Source organism: Trichoplusia ni, chromosome 3 (assembly GCF_003590095.1).
Source record: "Trichoplusia ni isolate ovarian cell line Hi5 chromosome 3, tn1, whole genome shotgun sequence".
In the NCBI taxonomy this organism is placed as follows: Eukaryota; Metazoa; Arthropoda; class Insecta; order Lepidoptera; family Noctuidae; genus Trichoplusia; species Trichoplusia ni.
Genome location: NC_039480.1, coordinates 15,696,542 through 15,718,143, shown reverse-complemented (window position 1 = coordinate 15,718,143; position 21,602 = coordinate 15,696,542). Strand labels below are relative to the sequence as shown.

Genomic DNA, 21,602 nt, shown 5'->3' with positions numbered 1-21,602 from the left:
CCTATAACATCGATTTTTTCAACGTATTTTAAATACATGTCTCTCTAATCTGGTTTTTAATACATTTGAATTTGAATTGCCAGTGCCAAATAGAAGGCCACATTTTTTACAACGACTATTGGGGTATCGTTGCTAGGGATTTACTTTGTTTATAATGTGTCAATTTAAATTCCCGATTGTATGAATAAAAGATAAATTAAACTTTTCGTTTTCGATACAGACAAAACTCAACAGTGTTAAGATCTTAGGTATATTTATTAAAATGACGGGCATCAAACAAGTTAGAAATAAAAAACTTCTTCCTGATTTAAGGAAAGAAGGATCACTTGATAAAGAAATATTGCTTTCCACTAACGACAAACACGGTGCTCCAACGGGCTCCAGATTGTTTTCACATCATACACTGGCCAGTGTCAGGCGACTTAGCTTTTATCATCCTTTTTTGTAAGTAATTTTCAGCTCTTTACAATTGCAATATTCTTTAATACCTTGGAGTTAATACTTATATAAATATAATTTTTCACAAATTTTATTGTAAGGTACACTATGATAGAGATAAATAATGTGGTATATTACAAGATTTTTTTTAAATCCCTTAATTTCGGTCCACAGTGTTTATAGATGATTTAGTGCTGTTCGGTCTTAGTTTTTCTTTATAATACAAAAACATTTTGTAAACATAACAGTAGTCTAGTAAATAACACGCAGAACTAACTGTGTTGAGCTTGACTTGGTCCCTTTTTATAATATATTGTAAAATTGTTTTCGTATAACTTCAATCGAATTAAGGAACCACTATTATAGTTACTTGTTGGTTCTCCCTTTTCCGCTCTCAGGCACCGGTTGTCCCGCTGCTAGTGGTTTTTGACCTATTTTTTACGATTATCGAATTAATTTGCCTGACTTACGTGTCCACAGCCTTTAACTGTCGGTTTTATCTGATCTTAGTTCCATCTACCAAAAATACTTATAAATGTATTAAATACTGACTATAATTAAATAATCTGAAATCGTTGTATTTAAAAATCACCATGTTCCGTCCCAATTTATAGCCAGTTTGATTCCCGTTTACATTTATTTCCATTTTTTTAGTTTGCCAAAAGATAGCTTGGATTTAGTTTTGGGAGCCACATACAACCATACCACGGAGAGGTTTGCCGACAAGGAAGACCTATACTTACAACCTGAAACCATTGGGTGCGACACTTGGCGGCGACTTCGAAACACATACGATAAACATCCACCAGTTATTATTCCATTGGTATGTAATGTAACATCAGAATTGGATAATCACGTAGATGTCTGTTCATCTGTTCGTATATGATGTAGATAGTATTTTTAATTTTAGAACGGAATCGCGGACTCTATAAAAAAGACATGGTAATTTTTTCGCTTTTCGGGAGTTTGTTACTTCAAAAAGTAGGGTTGTGCCTGTGTACTTACTATGACTAGATATATCTCAGCGCCAGCGGAGCAGACTACAGTAGATATAGCCCGTATTCTTTTCATGCTTTTCTAGCCCATTGAAAATGTAAGGTACCTTTAAGGAACCTTTCTTAAACTCCCATTACATGATGCATTACTTGTTTCAGGGCCATCCTATGCAACGTGGTGGAGTAAAAGAACGTCGTTCACCATTCAGTGTGAAGCTAATGAACTCGGGAGTACATTCGTCGCAGACCAACCCTGGTTACAGTCGACAACCTGCTGGAGGAGCTATTTTCTTCTACTAAATTTAAAAGTACTATACACGACACCTTACATTTTTACATATCATGCAACAGTCTTTTTCTAAATTCAAAAATTGCTCCTACTGTAATTAAACGTAGAATGGCAATTGTACGAAACAAAGCTTTCTGTGCCTGGGGTCAATAATTTATTGACAAACAGACATAGTGTAAAGTATTTAAATGTTTCATACTTTGAATACTCATATTAGGCGTAGCAAGAGTTTAGTGGTATGTTTCTTGTGCTATTTTTTATCATAGCACATTGCAAATATATTGCATCAACAAATGAAACTTTTCTAGTTGTCGTTTAATAATCATGATTCCTATTACAAATACGTAACTAATTATAAAGTAAGATATGTTATTTTTGCATCCTGACCTTTATTGGGTCAGTAATATTATACATATCGTCGTTTTTTACTGTTTATGTATTTAACTTTTGAAATTATATAAAATCATCGATCAGTATTTTAAGTGTAGCTATTTTTTTTACTAAGGCACACATTGTTGTTTTGTTTTGTTGTTGTCCTGAAGTTGAGCTTTAGTCGATTATGTGTTTTTGTTTGTGTGTAAATGTTATGTGGTGTATTAAATGGATTAACCGATATTTTGTTTTGTTGCTAATAATTCTGCGCATTTAGCGTACTTAACGTACGTAAATCGTGGGCCGCTTACGCGTCTGCGCGATGCAGTCTGCAATGTGTAGCGAACATTGTGCTTATATTATAGTACCTACTTTGGAAAAGTCAATTACCTAAATAACGAAGGTAACAAGGGTTAGAAGTGATGGGTACCTACCTATAATTTTTTGTGGTGCAACATAATATTCACATAAATAATAAATTTAACATAATATTTATATAAAATTAAAGCAAACAAATCATAATTTTATTTTTAACTTTATTCTGTGCTGTGATCAAAATTCTTCAGGAGCTCGTGGCTAAGCTATAATCATGTAAGTGAATCGATCACAGGTTACGCTATGCTTGACGCGGTCCGTAGATGGGTGACCATCTTTGTCATAACGAATTACTCCGTGTTTCGGAAGGCACGTTAAATTGTGGGTCCCGGCTGTTATTCCTACATCTTTGACAGTCGTTACAACTCTAACGTCTAACCAAGGGGTATCGAGTTGCCCAGGTAACTGGGTTGAGGAGGTCAGATAGGTCGTCATAAGGTCGCTCCTTGTAAAACACTGGTACTTGGCTGAAACCGGTTAGACTGGTAGCCGACCCCAACATAGTTGGGAAAAGGCTAGGCCAATTATGAAAATCTTGATCAAAATTCTCCGCGTTTAATGGTCGCTACCACTTAAATTCTTTTAGGGCCAAATTTTAAACAATGTAGACAAAAAGAAACCACTGATTAAAAGCATAGTGAATCCATACTTTAAAATAATTCCTCTTTCATTTTACCAATTGACTATGGGAATAAAGTCTCTTTAATATTATTTTGAGAACCTACTTACAAAGCTGGCAGAAAACATTTTAAATCCTCTTACAAACTGTCAAATGAAATTAAACAAGATTTGGTAACTTCTGGCAGAAAAAGCATCGAACACAATTTATGATAGGTATACAGAAATAGAAAATTAAAGAAAAAATTTGCTTGAACTATGTAAATGTTATATTCGGCGCGTCATTCAAAACACATTTCATTATTAGGTATCCTTTAGCGTGATATGGATTTTTTGGATTCTCTTGGTAAGTGGTGCTGACTTTCAAAGGTCAGTCTCGGACTACAGTGACTTGTTTTCGGTAAACTCCTTGGTTGTAATGAAAGTAGATTGTTTTATTTTCTAGATCTAGATACTATTGATAAAAAGTCGCACCGAGTGCGTTCTTGGTATCTGTATGAGCAATACAAGTCCCTTGAAAGGAGCCAGTTGGATGCCGCTAAGAAATTGAAAGATCGCTCTTACCAAGAAAGAATTTTACGCCAAGAATTGTCGGAACGGAAGGCCAGGCGCAAATTGTACGATCAATTCGGACTCTGTCACAGCGAGTCCAGAATTAAGAAGAATATCAGAAAGGGAAGCGCCAAGACGTCGGTCAGTGCGAGTAACGACGACTTCTTTGAAAGTTTCTGTGACTTACATGAGGACGAACGAGTTACTCAAGTCACTGAAACTGAGTTCTCCGATGAAACCTTTAGTAACGATGGCTTATCGGCGAGCAAATGCTGTATAGACGATTTTAAAAGCGTCGAAGATCAAAAGGATGACAACAGCTATTCGGAGAGCATCAACAGCGTAGTGGAGAATTTAAAACCTGACAGTGAAGGCTGCCCACAGCCCGAAGAAATGGATTTTACTAAAAATACTATGGCGGAGGACATCAACATGCAACTTGAGGCTGTTAAGGAGGATATCCAGTGTCTGGAAAAGTTAACTGTTCTTGAAGATGTCGATATAAGTTCTGAACATAGTAGTGTCAATACTGTTGAAGAGTGTGAGTCGCAGCATATTGTGGTTAGCGAGAAATGTGAGCAGGAATATAACAATAATGTAGTCGCGATTTGGTCCCGACTAGTCTCATTTGCCTATCAAGTGGTACAATTAAATCATGGTAATTGTAAATTAGATACATAATTTTAAAATTTATTGCTGCGTTTGTGGAGATAAGTGTGAGTTTGGTTTTCAGGTAACTGTTACTGTGACTACAGTTCACAGTTTATGACGGCGGTGTTGGCTTGTGATGTCTTACGAAGAGGAGTCAACCGAATGTGTGAGTAATTATCGTTCTAATTGTGCCAGCGAGCCGGTCTTATGGTTTATTTATAGCGATGATAAATACGAGAATTTCCTTATAAAAGTAACTTTCGTGTGAATGGTACATTACAGGTAAAAGTTTCGACTCCTAAATATTTATTTTTAATGTCATGTGCGCGCGAATGCTCTGCGCTCTTTTCGGCGAAATTCTCACATTGAGTGAGTATATACCTACTTTTAACAGTTTTTTTTTATATCGGACCTCGGAGCGTATGCGTGTCCAAATATAGTCGAATCGTTCATAGAAGAATGATATACTAGAGAATAACTGAGCAAATGGCTCGTTTTTCTGTCAGACGTAAAAGCTTTAGTTTATCATCACAAAGTTTGTGGAGTTTATGTATTCACGGAATCTTTGTGCTCTCACAGAAACTCGATAGTATGGTCTATTAATTTATTTCAACGCCGGAGTTCTTATGGTCCTAGTAATGAGAATAAATTAGTAGAAAATTTAATTTTAGGTAATATTTTGCAGCCTTACGTCTCACCAATAAAGTATGCAACTGATGAATCGGACATGTCTAGAGCGAGTCTTAAAAATGTGAAACGGAAAAAATCAGTACAATCGAGAAAATTTAGGAAAACATATGATAACAAGGTATAACAATTTGATTGTATTAATACCTTAATTTAATAATATCTTAAGTTGTTTTATCATATTCTAATATGTAGATATTTTTTGTAGCCATTGGCGAACAAGAAAGCGAGAACGTGGTCAAATGCAAGACGATCGAATAGGAATTTTTCAGAAAGTGGTTGGCAGCCGTTATGCAAACATTCGTTCGAAAAACGAACAGCAACGAAAAAGTCTCGCCGAGCCAGCGAACCATGGCGTAGTTTTGCAAAGTTGTGTACATCCAAAGATTCAATAATAAGTCAATCGTCTTCATCTTGTAGCAGTACTTGGGCAGATTCTTTATCAGAACAGCCTTCCAATGTTTTACAGAAACCATGCAATTGTTGCCTTAATCGCCAAAAGGCGGTCAATCCGATGATTAAAATAGCTCATTATATAGACAGCATATTAAAGGACATTGACGACTCTTAACATTTGTGAAATTGTTGTTGCACATTAAATTATTGAAACAACATATTTGTATTATTTACTACAATATTCTGGGGTTATACGAATTAACAACAACAATAGACGTAGTTCAGTAAGGAATTTGATCAATCGTGATCGAAGTAGATGTAATGCAAAGAAAAGACAACGTAACAAATATGTAACACTTTATTACACATGTCGCCTGTACAACAGCGAATTTAAGTTAGTTACATTATTTTTATAGATTTCTACATAGAAGTTTTACATCGAAAATGTTTCATAAGAACGCATCCCCTTCACCTTTAAATTCGTTTTAAAAGAAGCCGGTTCCAAATAACATTAAGGAATCAATAGAAAATTTTGAGCGTTATGTTGACGCATTTTAAAATAATTTAAATATATTTTACCGACTAGGCCAAGAAGAAGTCAAATTAAACACTTGAATGGGAAATTAAAAAGAAGGTGATTTTCCTATTTTTTACTTGATTAGGTTGCACAAAATTTAACACAGGTGCTAACATGTTCAGCCTTCTTTATAAAATTCAACTTTTTTTTACTGGCAATACTTAAGGGTAATAGTAATAATCAACAGTGTAAGACTTTAATTCCAGGCACATAACAGAATGTTATTTTTATAAAGAAGGCTACATCTTACTGTTAACCATAAAATCACTTCAAATGTAACAAACAAATCTTTTAAACATGTTCGAACAATCTGTAAGCTATTGTTCTATAAATACTTTAACTGGTAATGAATAATTATTTTTTATGTCTCACAGTATGACCAATAAATACATACCAAACAAAATAAAATTGCGGTATTACTTATTGTTAATAACGTGATAAAACAGGCAATTATAAAAACAATTACCCGACTATGGTTCAAACAGCGGGAGTATAATATCATTCTCAATATTTATTTTAAGAAATCAAGTGACAACAAGGTCAGACAGTCATATGAAAATTGACTCAAAATATATTGTATGTTCCGGACATATAATATTAAATGTATCCCTTCTCTAATATACCACTTAGGCTGAAAAACTGGTCGCCATAGCCGGGTAAAGGCAGTTCTGTATAACATATATGTATGATTATAATTTACTAACATGTAAATATTTTGCTATGTACTGTGTGACGGTAGATTGTAAGGCGTGCTTCACTATGGTATGCGGGTAAAGGCATGTTTTTTCACAGAAATATTACACTAAGCGTCTATAAATCGATATGGGCTAAGGGGCTGACTTTAAATTAAGTGCTTTACATTTGTGCTAGTTTTTTTTGGTTCTGTACGTGATAATCCGTTATTGACAAAGCCTATAGGGAATTAAAGAGTAAAAAAATTACACAGTCGCATTATAACTTGTTTTTTAAAAAGTGATGCAAGTCATGCTGAACCCCATTGACAAAAGAATACGTTGCAATGTTCCCTTGGTGCCTGTTCAATAATTAGTTCCTAAGTTGTTATGTTCTAGATTAATCCCTAACAGCCATGGTCCAGCCGCAAATTGTCATAAAGGACTATCGTGTACAGGAACACATAATTTTGATATTATGCATTTATTTTTTTAAATACAATTATGCGAAAAACAGACTTACTTCTGCCGTGCGATTAACAATACAATACGCCGAATACATATGCCCCATTAGAAAAGTCTATACATAACTATATGATATTTCGATTTAGTGTACAATACGTTACAATAAGAATGGTAAACACTTATAAAATTGACACTATTGTCTCTTGTCAAACACTCAGTGCATCAAAAATAATAATTTAAAATCTCATAATATTATTTAATCACCTGGATATTTTTAATAAATAGATCAACATATTTTAAGTAGTTGTGTGATCATAATTTAGTCAATAAATAAAGGTTATAAGTACCCATGGCTAAAGTATAAATCTTGCCAATGTAGGTCCACTTTGAACCTTGACAACACGTTTTACATGTGGTACAAACAAGTCCACAAAAACATCAATGGATCACTGGTAATTATGTAAGTAAAGTGTTTAATAAAGAAATATTGATTTTATTTCTATTATTTTTTCCATCAATTTAGTGCCACGCGTTTTGGTACAGAGTAAATAAAATATGCACTGAGTGTACACTTACTGTATAATTTGAGCTAGGCGCCTAGTTCTCGGGCGGGTTGTCGAAGTAGTCGATCTTCTCTGGTTGCGGTTGCGGTTGCGGTTGCGCCGCTGGCTGAGCTGGTTGCGGCTTCGGTTGACTGCGGGCCGCCCACGCGTTTGTTGATGTCAATGTTGCCCAGCCACTTGCTTGTCTGTGAAAGATAAAAAAATATTTATTTAATATTATTAAATTTATTAATATTTTTTTGGTTGCGAAGTTAGAGCCCATTTTAGGTCATAACGTTATTGATCATGATAATCTTCGCATGGGAAAAGCAATAAGCGAAAGTTGTAGCCACCAATGTTCAAATCTTCCCTATAATATAGCTGGCAGCAGTTGGTTATTTATTACTTTAATGTTATAAAAAAATATTTATTCTTAAATATATCTTTTATTTAATTCTTGCCAGTTCTTCTCCACAGGAATGACATTTTGCACCTTATGTCATTATTGTAAGGTTAAAAATGCTTCGAAAACGGCTTATATGAAATCAATTTTGGATTGTTTTCATTTTGAAAGGCGTAAGGTTGTGCGCTAGGTGCTCATTGCTCTTTGTCATCGTATGGGTTTAATTGACATAGGCATTCAATTAGTAGCCACCTCGTTTTAATACGGAGGCTGCAGGGAAAAACTAGTAGGCTCAGACGAATCTGGGCTAAGTGTGTGTGTAGTGTGCATACTTGTGCGCGGGCGCGGCGCTGGCGGCCTTGGGCGCGCGCTCGGCGGCGGGCGCGGGCGGCGCGCGCAGCACGGGCCCGGGCACGCGGCGCTTGCCCGCCTCGCGCGCCAGCACCTCCAGCACGCTCATGGCCGGCAGCCACGACTGCGGGGGGCGACACGGTTACGGACTGTGATAGTGCTGACAATCCTTACAATATTAAAAATATGTGGACGCGTGTTCGTCCATGTACCACTTTAAATCTTTTGCTTATGCTATTATGATTGATTTCCACGATCTGAGGTATTGAGGATGCGCCCTCCATGACTATACATGGATGGTGGCTAGTGTTTATTATAACAAAATATTGGGGAAAATTTAAATATAATGGAACCAAAATATATCACATAATTCAATTTTTTTTGACTATAAAATATGTGTATGCTGAAAACAACAAACATTATGGCCCTATTTTATGTAACATCTATTTTTACAATATTCTTATAAATAAATAGATATTCAATTTTTACAATATTCTTATAAATAAATAGATATTCAATTTTACTTGTTAGAATTTTCCAAGCATAGTTAAAGGAAGTTTGACAGCCGGTCCCTTAAAAAAAAAATATTTATCCTTTCACTAACCTTTTCCTTGTCAGCAGTAGCCACAACGTTCCTGTTGGGCTCAGCATCGTAAGCGACGCTCTCGCAGCCGAAGTGTTCACACAGCTCGTGAATAAACTGACGCTTCTGCCAGTTCATCGATGGGAATGAATGAGCGCGCGTCTTCTGTTTTGACTACAAGCAAAGTGGCAGTGTTATACATACGGTGTTCAATGTGAGGTCGACATGATATAACAAGATCAGATTTTAGTACACAATAAAATTCAAAGATTGTATATTGCTGTAACAATATAGTTACTTAAACCATTATGAACACCAATTGTTATGCCTTTCTGAAAATGATTGACTGTTTATAAATCGGATCGGATAAAGCGACTTTTTGTTGTCAGTACAGATAGAAAACGTAAAAAAAATGTTTGTGACCTTCTTAGCGAGCTGCACGAGCTCGGTGAGCTTGTCGTGTATCTGCTGCGCGAAGGCGGGCTCGCGCGTGGCCGTGGCCCGCACGTGCTCGCTGTAGCGCGGCGCCAGCTTGGCCGACACGTCGGGGTTGCGGATCTGCAGCGCCAGCGCCAGCTGCCGCGTGCGGGCCTCCACGCGACACTCGTCGTCGCACTCCAGGCTGACGACAAACCATTACAATTAAACATTATTCGGAAAATAATTCATACAGCATAACAGAAAAAACTGTTTCAGAGGCATAGCAAATTAGGGATATATTTTAATAAGGAAAGGACAAGGAAAATAAGTCAAACTTACGTTTTAAGCATATTTCCTGGACGCTGTACGTCTGAGAGATCTACTGAACCACCTTCGGACATCTTAGTAGCTGCGAGGGCACTCATCATCCTGTTGTACAAGTTTAAAAGCATTAAAGATTGGGGAATCTTGAGGGTGTGCAACTGTAACGATTGGTTTGCAGTTCTGTTGCAGTCGTGTCAACTGCATTCAAACTGATGATGGATGGATAATGTTGCATCGTGGAGTAGCGCTTACTTGGCATAGTCGCGTGCGTTGTCGCAGCAGGGCCGCTGCGCGTGGCGGCGCGCGCAGGGGCAGGTGGCCCGCACGGCGCGGCGGCAGGGCGCGGCGCTGGGGCAGGCCGCGCCCGCGCCCGCCGCGCCCGCGTGGCACGCCGCCGCGCACGGGTGCCCGCAGCTGGGGCGCGGGACCATGCACGGCTGGGTGCATCTGATATACGAACGACATGTTTACTACATAATATTATATTCAGTCATACAAATTGACAGTTTTTGAGGTGCTTGCGGGGAGTGAAGTGTATTTCACAACGATGTAAGCCAATGTTTTACGATCGTCAGTCAGTTGACATCTGCGTTAACGCACGAGCTCATTCATGTTTTAGAGAAGGAAATAAAGGCAATGTAGCATCAGTGATTGTATAGGCTATGAGTGCGAAAAAAAGTTATGAATAATATGCAGTAAAAACAAAAATGACTGACTTATCATTAGAATAATGATCCATAGTAAGAAATGGAGTGAGGTACTTACTTGCCAGTATCACAAGGACCCTTATGACACGTCTTGATGCAGGTGTGCTTGCCACACGGCAGTGGCTTCCCGCAAGGCAAACCACAAGAGAACTCTTCTTGGGAACACGGTATCGTTTTTCGTTCCTAGAAACAAAAATGAGTATTATTATCGAAATTTTATTCTGCAAGTAATACATATTACATCATCACTTTTTAACGGTCGAACGAACTCGTAGGCCGCGGTCTTTTTTTAAAGTCCAGGTTAAAGTGCTTGTATAAGTGTATTTAACGACTGTAGAGTATTTCCTGAATCTGAGCTGAACTTGGGTCGTTTAATGGGACTTAGGACGCATTTTAAAAATCACGTAAGATGTGATTATAAAATGAATTCGTTTCAGGACAGTTTAAATAATTCCAGTATTCTCAGCCTGAGCGTGCGCTAATGTAAGTGTCGTGCTGACCTCGTGGTTCCCGTGGCAGCGCTTGGTGGTGAGCACGACGCAGGGCGGGCAGTCCCCCGCGTGGCAGGAGTGGTGCGGCGGGTGGCGGCAGGCGCGCGCGCGGCCGCACGGCGCGCTGCAGGCGGGCGGGCGCGCGCCGCAGCGCACCGGCGGCAGCAGCGTCTGCGCGCCGCACGAGCACGACAGCTCCTCGAAGCCTGGGGGCATGGGGAGGTGTACGTCGAAATAGCTTCGCACCGGATGAACCGATTTTCACGGTGAGCTACACTCACTTATTTGTTTGTTTGTCGATTCGATTGGATTTATGTAACTCAACTTTGAGGCACTTCCCGATAAGCTAGAAGGCTAAAATTTTCAGAGTAACTTCAAACCTGATGACAATTTACAATTATAGAAACGGCGGGACCGATTTTGAGATTTGAATTTAGATCATTTAAACCTATTAATTATTGTTGATTATATTTTCATTTAGCTAAAATAGCTGTCATTTGATCCCATTAAAGAAAATCCCAATAGTCATGAAGTTTGGCGCAACATTTCTTATCTGAAGTCGGTTTTAAACCGACTGCAAAGGCTTTGATTCTGCATGATACCCATATACAATATCACAGTACAAATCTCTAAAATCTCCTATCAGATTCCCACTTTCTGTTTACGATGCGATCATATTGATAACTTATGACATGTGACACTCACTGACGCGCGGGCAGGGCGCGCAGTGTCCGGTGTGGCAGAACTCCTCGCAGCGGTGCGTCTGGCAGGACAGCGTGCGGCCGCACACCACGGCGCAGCGGTGCGAGGTCGCCGCGCAGCATACTGTGCGGCAGCGGTGGCGACCGCATGATAACTTCTGTTGGACGACGGGAGACAGTGAGATATTCATTAGTTATATTGCCTTGACATGAGAAACTACAAGGAGCTGGCATGAAGATATCTAAAGGAATTACTCCATAATTTAGAGGTACCAGTCATCGGTTTGCTTATACGCAAAGAGACTTCGGCAAGCGCGGGCAGGGCAGCTGCGAATGCGTTCGCACTTTGGGTGAAGTGAGTGCTTTACGCGGATCTACGACGAGTTATCTGGTGTACATTCTCATCAAAATAATTAATAACATTAGAGAACCACCTCCAACAGAACCCACGATCAGCATAATTGCTATTGCTGGCGGTCGCCAACAGCAGTATGTGTCAACGTACCTTATTACACTTCTTCTGGCACAGCACATTGTTGTACATTTCGGGCAGTTCGGCGCACGGTACCTCACGACTAGAGTGACCGCAGCGACATTGGAGCACAGTTTTATCGGGACATTCGGGGCATGGACCTGCGAATAAAGTATATATAAAAAAATCAATCCTGTTGAGAAAACCCTACGTAGTGTTCTAAAGTAAGTTATTTAAATATAATTGGGTGGAAAGGAAAAAAAATATGCATACCTTCATGACAATTAAGTTTGCAGAAGTGCTTGTCTCCAGCGGGCCCGCACTGCAGCGGTTTGGCACAAATGTTACCGCACAGTGGGATCGGGTCGGTACAAGACTTGCGCGAGTCTTTTGGAAGTCTGTTGAGAATAAGTGGATTATTTATCAGTTCGAAGAAAGGTACAACAAATAGTGCATTCAGGGTTTTTTTTTTATACATTTTCAGGCATTCGAATTTAAATCACTAAAATCAATGAAAAATTGTCAAAAATAGCCCGTAGCAGACAAATTACACAGTTGAGGACTTAGAAATCTCTTGTTTTTGCTTCTGCTCAAATCTCTTGTTTTTGCTTCTGCTCCTCAGTCCGTCTTACTCTCGTACCTTGGGAGAGGTATATCTCCGAAAGTACATCAATGAAAGACGTGCATTAGATATATATCAGAGTGTGTTAGTGTGCGGTACTGACTGCGTGTTCCCGCAGGGGCAGGTGGGCACGTGTTGCGGCAGCAGCGCGCAGGGCCGGCAGGGCGGCGCGTGGCAGGGCGCGCGGCAGTAAGATATATTAGAGTGTGTTAGTGTGCGGTACTGACTGCGTGTTCCCGCAGGGGCAGGTGGGCACGTGTTGCGGCAGCAGCGCGCAGGGCCGGCAGGGCGGCGCGTGGCAGGGCGCGCGGCAGTAAGATATATTAGAGTGTGTTAGTGTGCGGTACTGACTGCGTGTTCCCGCAGGGGCAGGTGGGCAGGTGTTGCGGCAGCAGCGCGCAGGGCCGGCAGGGCGGCGCGTGGCAGGGCGCGCGGCAGTAAGATATATTAGAGTGTGTTAGTGTGCGGTACTGACTGCGTGTTCCCGCAGGGGCAGGTGGGCACGTGTTGCGGCAGCAGCGCGCAGGGCCGGCAGGGCGGCGCGTGGCAGGGCGCGCGGCAGTAAGATATATTAGAGTGTGTTAGTGTGCGGTACTGACTGCGTGTTCCCGCAGGGGCAGGTGGGCACGTGTTGCGGCAGCAGCGCGCAGGGCCGGCAGGGCGGCGCGTGGCAGGGCGCGCGGCAGTAAGATATATTAGAGTGTGTTAGTGTGCGGTACTGACTGCGTGTTCCCGCAGGGGCAGGTGGGCACGTGTTGCGGCAGCAGCGCGCAGGGCCGGCAGGGCGGCGCGTGGCAGGGCGCGCGGCAGTAAGATATATTAGAGTGTGTTAGTGTGCGGTACTGACTGCGTGTTCCCGCAGGGGCAGGTGGGCACGTGTTGCGGCAGCAGCGCGCAGGGCCGGCAGGGCGGCGCGTGGCAGGGCGCGCGGCAGTAAGATATATTAGAGTGTGTTAGTGTGCGGTACTGACTGCGTGTTCCCGCAGGGGCAGGTGGGCACGTGTTGCGGCAGCAGCGCGCAGGGCCGGCAGGGCGGCGCGTGGCAGGGCGCGCGGCAGTAAGATATATTAGAGTGTGTTAGTGTGCGGTACTGACTGCGTGTTCCCGCAGGGGCAGGTGGGCACGTGTTGCGGCAGCAGCGCGCAGGGCCGGCAGGGCGGCGCGTGGCAGGGCGCGCGGAAGTAAGATATATTAGAGTGTGTTAGTGTGCGGTACTGACTGCGTGTTCCCGCAGGGGCAGGTGGGCACGTGTTGCGGCAGCAGCGCGCAGGGCCGGCAGGGCGGCGCGTGGCAGGGCGCGCGGCAGTAAGATATATTAGAGTGTGTTAGTGTGCGGTACTGACTGCGTGTTCCCGCAGGGGCAGGTGGGCACGTGTTGCGGCAGCAGCGCGCAGGGCCGGCAGGGCGGCGCGTGGCAGGGCGCGCGGCAGTAAGATATATTAGAGTGTGTTAGTGTGCGGTACTGACTGCGTGTTCCCGCAGGGGCAGGTGGGCACGTGTTGCGGCAGCAGCGCGCAGGGCCGGCAGGGCGGCGCGTGGCAGGGCGCGCGGCAGTAAGATATATTAGAGTGTGTTAGTGTGCGGTACTGACTGCGTGTTCCCGCAGGGGCAGGTGGGCAGGTGTTGCGGCAGCAGCGCGCAGGGCCGGCAGGGCGGCGCGTGGCAGGGCGCGCGGCAGTAAGATATATTAGAGTGTGTTAGTGTGCGGTACTGACTGCGTGTTCCCGCAGGGGCAGGTGGGCACGTGTTGCGGCAGCAGCGCGCAGGGCCGGCAGGGCGGCGCGTGGCAGGGCGCGCGGCAGTAAGATATATTAGAGTGTGTTAGTGTGCGGTACTGACTGCGTGTTCCCGCAGGGGCAGGTGGGCACGTGTTGCGGCAGCAGCGCGCAGGGCCGGCAGGGCGGCGCGTGGCAGGGCGCGCGGCAGACGTGCGCGCCGCACGCCAGCACGCGGCCGCACGTGTCGCCGCACGACCAGCTGCCGCACGACCCCGACTCCGCCGTGCACACCACCGAGCGGGACTTGGCCGCCGGGCAGTAGCACACTAAGCGCACAAACACGGGGTTCTTATTCATTACAACCAATACATATTTAGATAGGTTATGGGCAATCTAAAATAAATCGGAATAATAAATAAGGCCGAGTAGAGGAAAAAGTAGAAATGACACTTACTATATTATATAAGAATGGCATCATTCAGCACTTTAGAGCTATTAAAACTGTTTGAACTGACTTTCAATACATGAAACACTAAAACATATATTATATTTGAGTATTTTACCTTGTGTGACAACCTCGGTGCATTCATCACAGGGTCCCTCGTGGCAGTCGCTCTTGCACTTGTGCACACCGCACTGCAGCGTGCGGCCACACACTCGGCCGCAAACTTGCGGCAGCTTGCTGCTGCATAACACCGAGCGGGTCTCCGCACCGCAGCCGCATTGTCTGCACAGATTGCGTGAACATTTTACTACAATTACTTTGAAGAAGATCAATAAATTATTCTCGATATTCTTCTATGAATTTTTTATTTATTTTTGGTGACATTGTAATAGTGTTTTTTTTTCAGAAGTTACGTTGATTGTTTATGTTTCTAATTATACAGATTTTCTATATACTTCATAAGATACGAGATTTAAAAGTATCACAATGGTTTAAAGCAACAAGAAACTGCTTTTTCTTTACACATTCGTAAATTTAATGACAGCTACATGGGCACGAGCAATTTGCGGACACATTGCACTTTTTAGTCTCAAGCTAAGTTATATATCAGGAGCACATACTTGACGACGGTGGCCTGGCAGGGCGGGCAGGGCCCGGGATGGCACAGCAGCGTGCAGGGGTGCGGGCAGGCGCGCGCGCGGCGGCAGGCGCGGCCGCACGTGTGCGCGCCCGCCGCGCCGCGCACGTACTCGGGCGCGCGCACGGCGCCGCACATGCAGCGGTACTCGCCCGGGATCAGCTCGCTCGTGTTCTGACAGGCCGGGCAGCGCCACTTGCCCTCTACAAATAATACACGACAGATGTAAAAAGAACTATGAATTTTTTATACTAACTTGTGAGTATGACTCAAAATTAAATGAGGCAATGGTTTAACTAACGCGTATTTATCGGGATTGTCGGAGTAGTTCCGGACCCAACTGGAATTCTTAATCATCAGCGTGAATGACGTCGGTTGGGTCCAAAATTAGTTAAGCAAACCCGATAAATACGCGTGAGTGTCAAAAATGAACTATGAAATTTAATTCAATATCGCAAGTTTTAAAAATGTACTAAATAGTTATCCTGTAGCACATTGACTCTAATTAGACAGATTTTCTATTTCTGATGATATGAAATAGTAATGTATGCCCAAGTGGTTCATTCACAAAGATTGTATTAAATTTATCACAGTGAACACCAGGCTGATAATGGCAACAGATTTTTGTATTCATTATTATCAACAGCTGTTCAAGTTTGAGTAAACATGTATTGTTACTTAAATTAATTGACAACTTTCATTGAATATTTTCACACCAAGTTGGTTTACTTAAATAACAGTATTTTTTAGTACTCACCGACCATACTACTCATGGCCCATTTTCTAATGCACCTGAGATGCAGTACATGGTAGCAGTTGGTGCAGGACCACACTTGATCAAACTGCTTGACTCTGTCGCAGCACACCAGACACTCCAGCGTTCCTTTATCTAACTGCTCTGCAAGGCGCTCCCGTTGAGTCATCTCTTTATTTGCTGTAAAATAAATGTACCTTTAATATGGTTTATGAAACCATACTGCATACAAAATTTTTATGAATCGATTTGGGTTTTACTCAATTCAGGGCATCACCATATATAAAGTATAGTATTTAATGGCGTCTACTGCGTGTATTAAAAATGTAATATTGTTTTTTTTTAATAGACAAAAACTGTTGTTTGAAAAGTTTTACTATCTCATACCTGTCTATTAAATGTATATACTGAATGCTGCAATGGATAGACTCTAAAAACGTATTATATATCTATACTAATATATAAAGCTGAAGAGTTTGTTTGTTTGTTTGTTTGTTTGTTTGAACGCGCTAATCTCAGGATCTACTGGTTCGAATTGAAAAATTCTTTTTGTGTTGAATAGACCTTGTATCAAGGAAGGCTATAGGCTATATAACATCACGCTGCGACTAATAGGAGCGAAGATACAATCGATCACGTGGACGAAGTCGCGGGCAACAGCTAGTATTGGATATGCGCCAGGCATTTTTACTCATTGATTTACTAATATTCATACATTAAGTTTGGCAGCCAAATTATGTACTTGATTAGACTTGTGATTGGCTGACCATAGTTCTTACTAGAGGTAAACAAGTCTTGTGTACTGTACAAGACCTATTCTGTGAAGGAACAATAGGAATAATAGGCTGAATACTGTACAGACTATAGCAGAAACAACTATTTACATGGAGGATAAAAAAGGATAAAGAAAAGCTCATCTGTCTCTACATTATAGGAGAGTGACAGAGATAGCAAGAATTTTAATTATAACTTTAGTGTGAAGGTAAAATTTTAAGGAAAAGTACTAAAGGCTTAGTAGGCTTAGTCATGTGTTCTACATACTAGGCTATTAACAAAAACATATTGTAGTTATGTAAATACTGATTGATGTGTCATGTTGATTGCAACATATTACAAAAAGATATATGGACAATTTATCAATTATTATTTACAATTGATAAAATTGATAATGGATATACAAAAACAAACTTAAAAGATCTTACAACAATAAAGCAAATTTACGAACCTTGATCATTATTCTGATGTTTACTTTTTGAGCGAGCTGGGCTTTGAATGGGTTCCACTCTAGTCACTTTTTCTCTCTCTCTTTCTCTGCTTTCCATTCTTTCCTCCTTTAAGTAGGTGTTTGCATATTGCTCATCTTCTGTGCAGTTCCGTTCTGTCGCCCTGACACGCTGGCTTCCTATCCAGTTCTTTCCGCGGCCAGACCCTTCACCCCTCCCATTTCTCACATCCTGGCTATCCTTACTTATGGAACTGTTGTAAAAAGTACGAGCATCATCATTGTTTTTCGACTTATAATTTTGCTTTGATTGACCTCTTTTGTTGCTTGTTTCATAGCTGCGGTTATTTGATTCGTAGTTGCGACTATTTGAGTCGTTTGGTTCACGGCTGCGACCACTGGGTTCATTTTGACGAACATCTGATTCTTGACTATGGTTGCTAGATTCGTATCGACTATTAGATTCATAGCTGCGACTGTTAGACTCATGGCGCCCATTTGAGTCATAATTTCGGTTGTTATAGTCGTGGCGCCCATTCGATTCATAATTACGACCGGTTAATTCGTGTCTAGATTTTGATTCATAATCGCGATAGTTATTATCGCGATTACGACGACTATTAGGCTCATGGCTTCTCGTTACCTCTTGTGGACGCTGAAATGATTCTGTTCTTGGGTTCTGTTCATTGCTTTGCTGGGAACTTTGAGGACGTTCTCTCCAGTTTGTATCAGATTTACTGCTAGCATTGGTACGAGATTCACTGGTGTTGACATAGTTATTTCGTGAATCACTTACATTTGAATGGTGATTTCTTGAGTCATTTACATTAACATAATTATTTCTAAATTCACTATCCTCATTCACAGTACTGGTCTCAGGAATGTTCTGAGTGCTAGTTGAAGGATTCATCATAGAACATTTTGGCACAAACTCAGTGGCAGTAGGAGTTAAGTTGGATTTGAGTATCATTGCATTTGTGTAAGCATTGGTATTGGGAGCCACTGGAGCGTACTGACTTTGGACATTCATTTGGTATGCTTCAGCACCATTGGGGGCATTTGATGAGGCTGCATATCCATAACTGTCTAATTGAGGGTTTTGAGCGTTGGGTGGTAAGTTCTGGTAGTTGTAATGCCTATTTTGATAAGCTTCGTATTGTACATTACTATAGTTAGCAGAATTCGGCGCACCATTGTTTTGCATTTGAGATAAAAACTCATTAAAGCTCACATATTGATTAGCTGGCTCTGCTCTGTTAGGATAATAGGTCTGGTTAGCATATTGACAATTGGGATCACCATTCCAGGATTGGTACTGGTTATCGTAAGCGTATGAATTGTTCCACTGAGACATGGTTACGGAAAAATTAAGATATATTATGAAATATTTGTGAGATATTGATAAAGTATGTTGAAGAATTTAGAAGCTTTACGCGTGTTTTTCAAGGGTGGTCGTGTTTTTGTGACCGCAGGCCGAAGCCTGAGGTCTATAGTTAACCGTGTAACTCGGCCTGAAATGAATAAAAATAATAATTTGTTATCAAATGCGAAAGCTACCGACATGTGCCACTTTCTAATTTACTGAACACTATAGTCGACTTACCACTTGCTTGTTTTGTCTATCGAGTCGTTTTTGTTAAAAATAACTATAAAGTAACAAAAAATAAACTAAAATAATTTAATAATTTATAAAATTGCAATAACTCTAACGATATGACAAGGATGATTCGGATTCGGAAGAAGGGTGAAGGGGGAAGAAGAGGTCGACGTTGACAGTAGATTCGTTATGGTTGTCACTTTACCTAACATTTTATTTATAGTCAGTAGATTTTATCATCGATTTATCTACAAATTAATTTCATAACTTTATTTCGGATTTAAGTAACATGAACGTAATCAAACATTTAAGTAGCTGCCAATATTGATTTGATTTGATTATTTGTTTTAAACGGAAAAAGAATTGCAATGGGAAGAATAATTCAACATTCGCACTACACTAAAAAACAAAACAAAAATTAAACAACAAAAATGTTTTAATTTAATTATTAGTCTCTGAGAGTCGTTATAGAATTAATTTCAGCATTTCCAGTTTTATATACGATTCTTGATTGGACATATTTTTTTTAACATTAAATTGTCAACTATAAAGAACTTATTTTGATGCGATGATATTCTCGTCAAGTCAACTCAGTTTCAATAACAAAATAAAAGTATCGATACAAAAGTGTGCAGCATACTTTTAAGAAATAGGGTTCCATTTTCTTTTAATACTTATTATCATTACAGGTAAATTTCTGATTGATTGATTTTTAAATGTTTGACTATTTTATAATTCTTCTGCTAGCTGGGTCAAAGAAAAATCTAGCAAATGTAATTTTACAAAATCGATCTACCGTTTTTTGACCCTCTACTTGAGTCGACTTTACTTAACCCGTTGAACAGTTTCATATAATTGTTTATTAACTTGAGAAAAGCGGTTAGCGCTGTGGGTTCAAGTGAGAGAGGTTGAACTTGTATCTTGCTGCCATATACATGCCATATACAGAGAAGGAAGCCAGACAAAAGTGGTATTTTACCGTCTTAAAAGAAGTAATTACTTCAATATACTCTGAATTAAGCATTAAACATACAAAAAGAGTAGTATTCATTTTGTAGTTTATTTGAGTTTTCCAGCAGCTCCAAGAGAAAAAGTATCTTGTGGGTCGGCAAGGTTAGAGCGGCAGATACTGTGTGTGCAGTAAATTTCCGTATCGGTTAAGTAGTTACTTAACACTTTATTGAGAGAAATTATGTATATTGTCCAAATTGTTTACCTTATACACAATTTATTATTTCCTGTTTAATACTTATAAGTGCTTGAGCACATGGAGTCAGGCCATAATTCACGTTGTTCTTAAGTGATAATGCCAATAAGGTATAAGTAGGTAGATAGTTATTTATGCGGAAATTTCGTAAATATCAGCTCAAGGTCACTATTTCGCCCCATAAATATGTTTTATGTATCACTTTTAATGGTGTAGGTAATTCTGATTCATAAAACTTTTGCTGATTCATAGCATAGAGGGCCTGTTAACGGCTAAGGGCCATTTATAATTTGATATCTACGTTCATAATGCACACCATACAAGTTAAATTCATAACATAGTTTCGTGTTTGTGACTAATTTATTACATACATTCATGTTAGAAAATGATTAGATAGGTATGCTATTTATTATTTCAATACAAAACAATTTTGTTGTGTGACGTGTTACAAGGTCAACAATGTAACACGTTAACGATATTTGTTAACACCTTTTTAGTTTTTTAATCAACCCACACTTCACACGTAAGTAAATTTAGCTGATAAGCCAATGGTATTGTATGATTTAGCTGTTGCTAACGCTGATAGATGATAGAATAATAAAGTAAAAGTCCTTTTATTCAATGTTAACGGTAAAAAAATACCAAACTATACCACCTTCACCACCTTCACATAATTTCGCACATCTATACTTATAATAAATCTGTAGAGAGGTCAATTCTGTACATAAAATATATTTAAAAAATAACTATCAAGGGGTGGTTAGGGATCGCTACTGATGCCAAAAATGCAATCAGTAAAATTTTTGTCTGTCTGTCTGTCTGTCTGTCTGTCTGTCTGTCTGTCTGTATATTCGTTATAGAAACAAAAACTACTCGACGGATTTTAACGAAATTTGGCACAATTATTCTTCATACTCTTGGGCAGGTTATAGTATACTTTTCATTACGCTACGACCAATAGGAGCAGAGCAGTGAAGGGAAATATTGGGAAAACGGGGTAAGTTACTCCATTTTTTAAGCTTCCGTCACGTGTGCAGGCTTATAGGTTAAAGCTACATAGAAATCATGTATGACGGAAATATTCTCCCTAAAATTATATAAAAAATATTCCTCGACAGCATATGTCTAACTTTTATGGTTGACTCACAATAACACGTGAAACTCCCGATAGCTTAGCAATTCGGAGATTTCTGATTGTATTTGTCTACTCTAACGTTTACAACACTATCACTCATCCCCAATTAAAAAAGTTAACATTATTACCTATTCAATAAAAAAAGAATCATGTAAATCGGTGTAGAAACACCAAAGTTATACATG

General features: G+C 40.4%; 3 protein-coding genes across 3 annotated transcripts; 2 read left to right on the top strand and 1 right to left on the bottom strand.

Moving 5' to 3' along the window:
- Nucleotides 1-125: 125 nt before the first annotated feature.
- Nucleotides 126-2,336, top strand: LOC113492115 (uncharacterized protein C1orf194 homolog). Its single transcript, XM_026869433.1, has 3 exons — nt 126-444; nt 1,093-1,261; nt 1,593-2,336. Exons 1-3 carry the CDS (start codon nt 263-265, stop codon nt 1,731-1,733), a joined length of 492 nt encoding a protein of 163 aa, XP_026725234.1. The 5' UTR covers nt 126-262; the 3' UTR covers nt 1,734-2,336.
- Nucleotides 2,337-2,942: 606 nt separating this feature from the next.
- Nucleotides 2,943-5,591, top strand: LOC113492114. Its single transcript, XM_026869432.1, has 5 exons — nt 2,943-3,433; nt 3,533-4,297; nt 4,373-4,456; nt 4,962-5,098; nt 5,186-5,591. Exons 1-5 carry the CDS (start codon nt 3,412-3,414, stop codon nt 5,546-5,548), a joined length of 1,371 nt encoding a protein of 456 aa, XP_026725233.1. The 5' UTR covers nt 2,943-3,411; the 3' UTR covers nt 5,549-5,591.
- Nucleotides 5,592-5,713: 122 nt separating this feature from the next.
- Nucleotides 5,714-19,499, bottom strand: LOC113492111 (protein shuttle craft). The gene is made up of 17 exons (XM_026869428.1): nt 19,082-19,499; nt 17,482-18,989; nt 16,260-16,436; nt 15,486-15,705; nt 14,984-15,147; nt 14,542-14,746; nt 12,354-12,478; nt 12,114-12,241; nt 11,613-11,766; nt 10,917-11,113; nt 10,475-10,599; nt 9,962-10,156; nt 9,725-9,814; nt 9,389-9,587; nt 8,987-9,139; nt 8,364-8,506; nt 5,714-7,834 (listed from the first exon to the last, which is right to left on the bottom strand). The coding sequence occupies exons 2-17, from the start codon at nt 18,830-18,832 to the stop codon at nt 7,684-7,686; spliced, it is 3,777 nt and encodes a 1,258-aa protein (XP_026725229.1). The 5' UTR covers nt 18,833-18,989; nt 19,082-19,499; the 3' UTR covers nt 5,714-7,683.
- Nucleotides 19,500-21,602: the final 2,103 nt, after the last annotated feature.

Coding starts and splice junctions, on each gene's coding strand:
- LOC113492114 (XM_026869432.1), top strand. CDS start 3,412: ATGGATTTTTTGGATTCTCTTG. Junction 4,298..4,372: donor AGTGGTACAATTAAATCATG/GTAATTGTAAAT, acceptor TTTGGTTTTCAG/GTAACTGTTACTGTGACTAC. Junction 5,099..5,185: donor GGAAAACATATGATAACAAG/GTATAACAATTT, acceptor TATTTTTTGTAG/CCATTGGCGAACAAGAAAGC.
- LOC113492115 (XM_026869433.1), top strand. CDS start 263: ATGACGGGCATCAAACAAGTTAGAAATAAAAAACTTCTTCCTGATTTA. Junction 445..1,092: donor AGCTTTTATCATCCTTTTTT/GTAAGTAATTTT, acceptor CCATTTTTTTAG/TTTGCCAAAAGATAGCTTGG. Junction 1,262..1,592: donor CACCAGTTATTATTCCATTG/GTATGTAATGTA, acceptor TACTTGTTTCAG/GGCCATCCTATGCAACGTGG.
- LOC113492111 (XM_026869428.1), bottom strand. CDS start 18,832: ATGTCTCAGTGGAACAATTCATACGCTTACGATAACCAGTACCAATCC. Junction 9,815..9,961: donor AACGCACGCGACTATGCCAA/GTAAGCGCTACT, acceptor CTTGTACAACAG/GATGATGAGTGCCCTCGCAG. Junction 9,588..9,724: donor CCAGGAAATATGCTTAAAAC/GTAAGTTTGACT, acceptor GTTTGTCGTCAG/CCTGGAGTGCGACGACGAGT.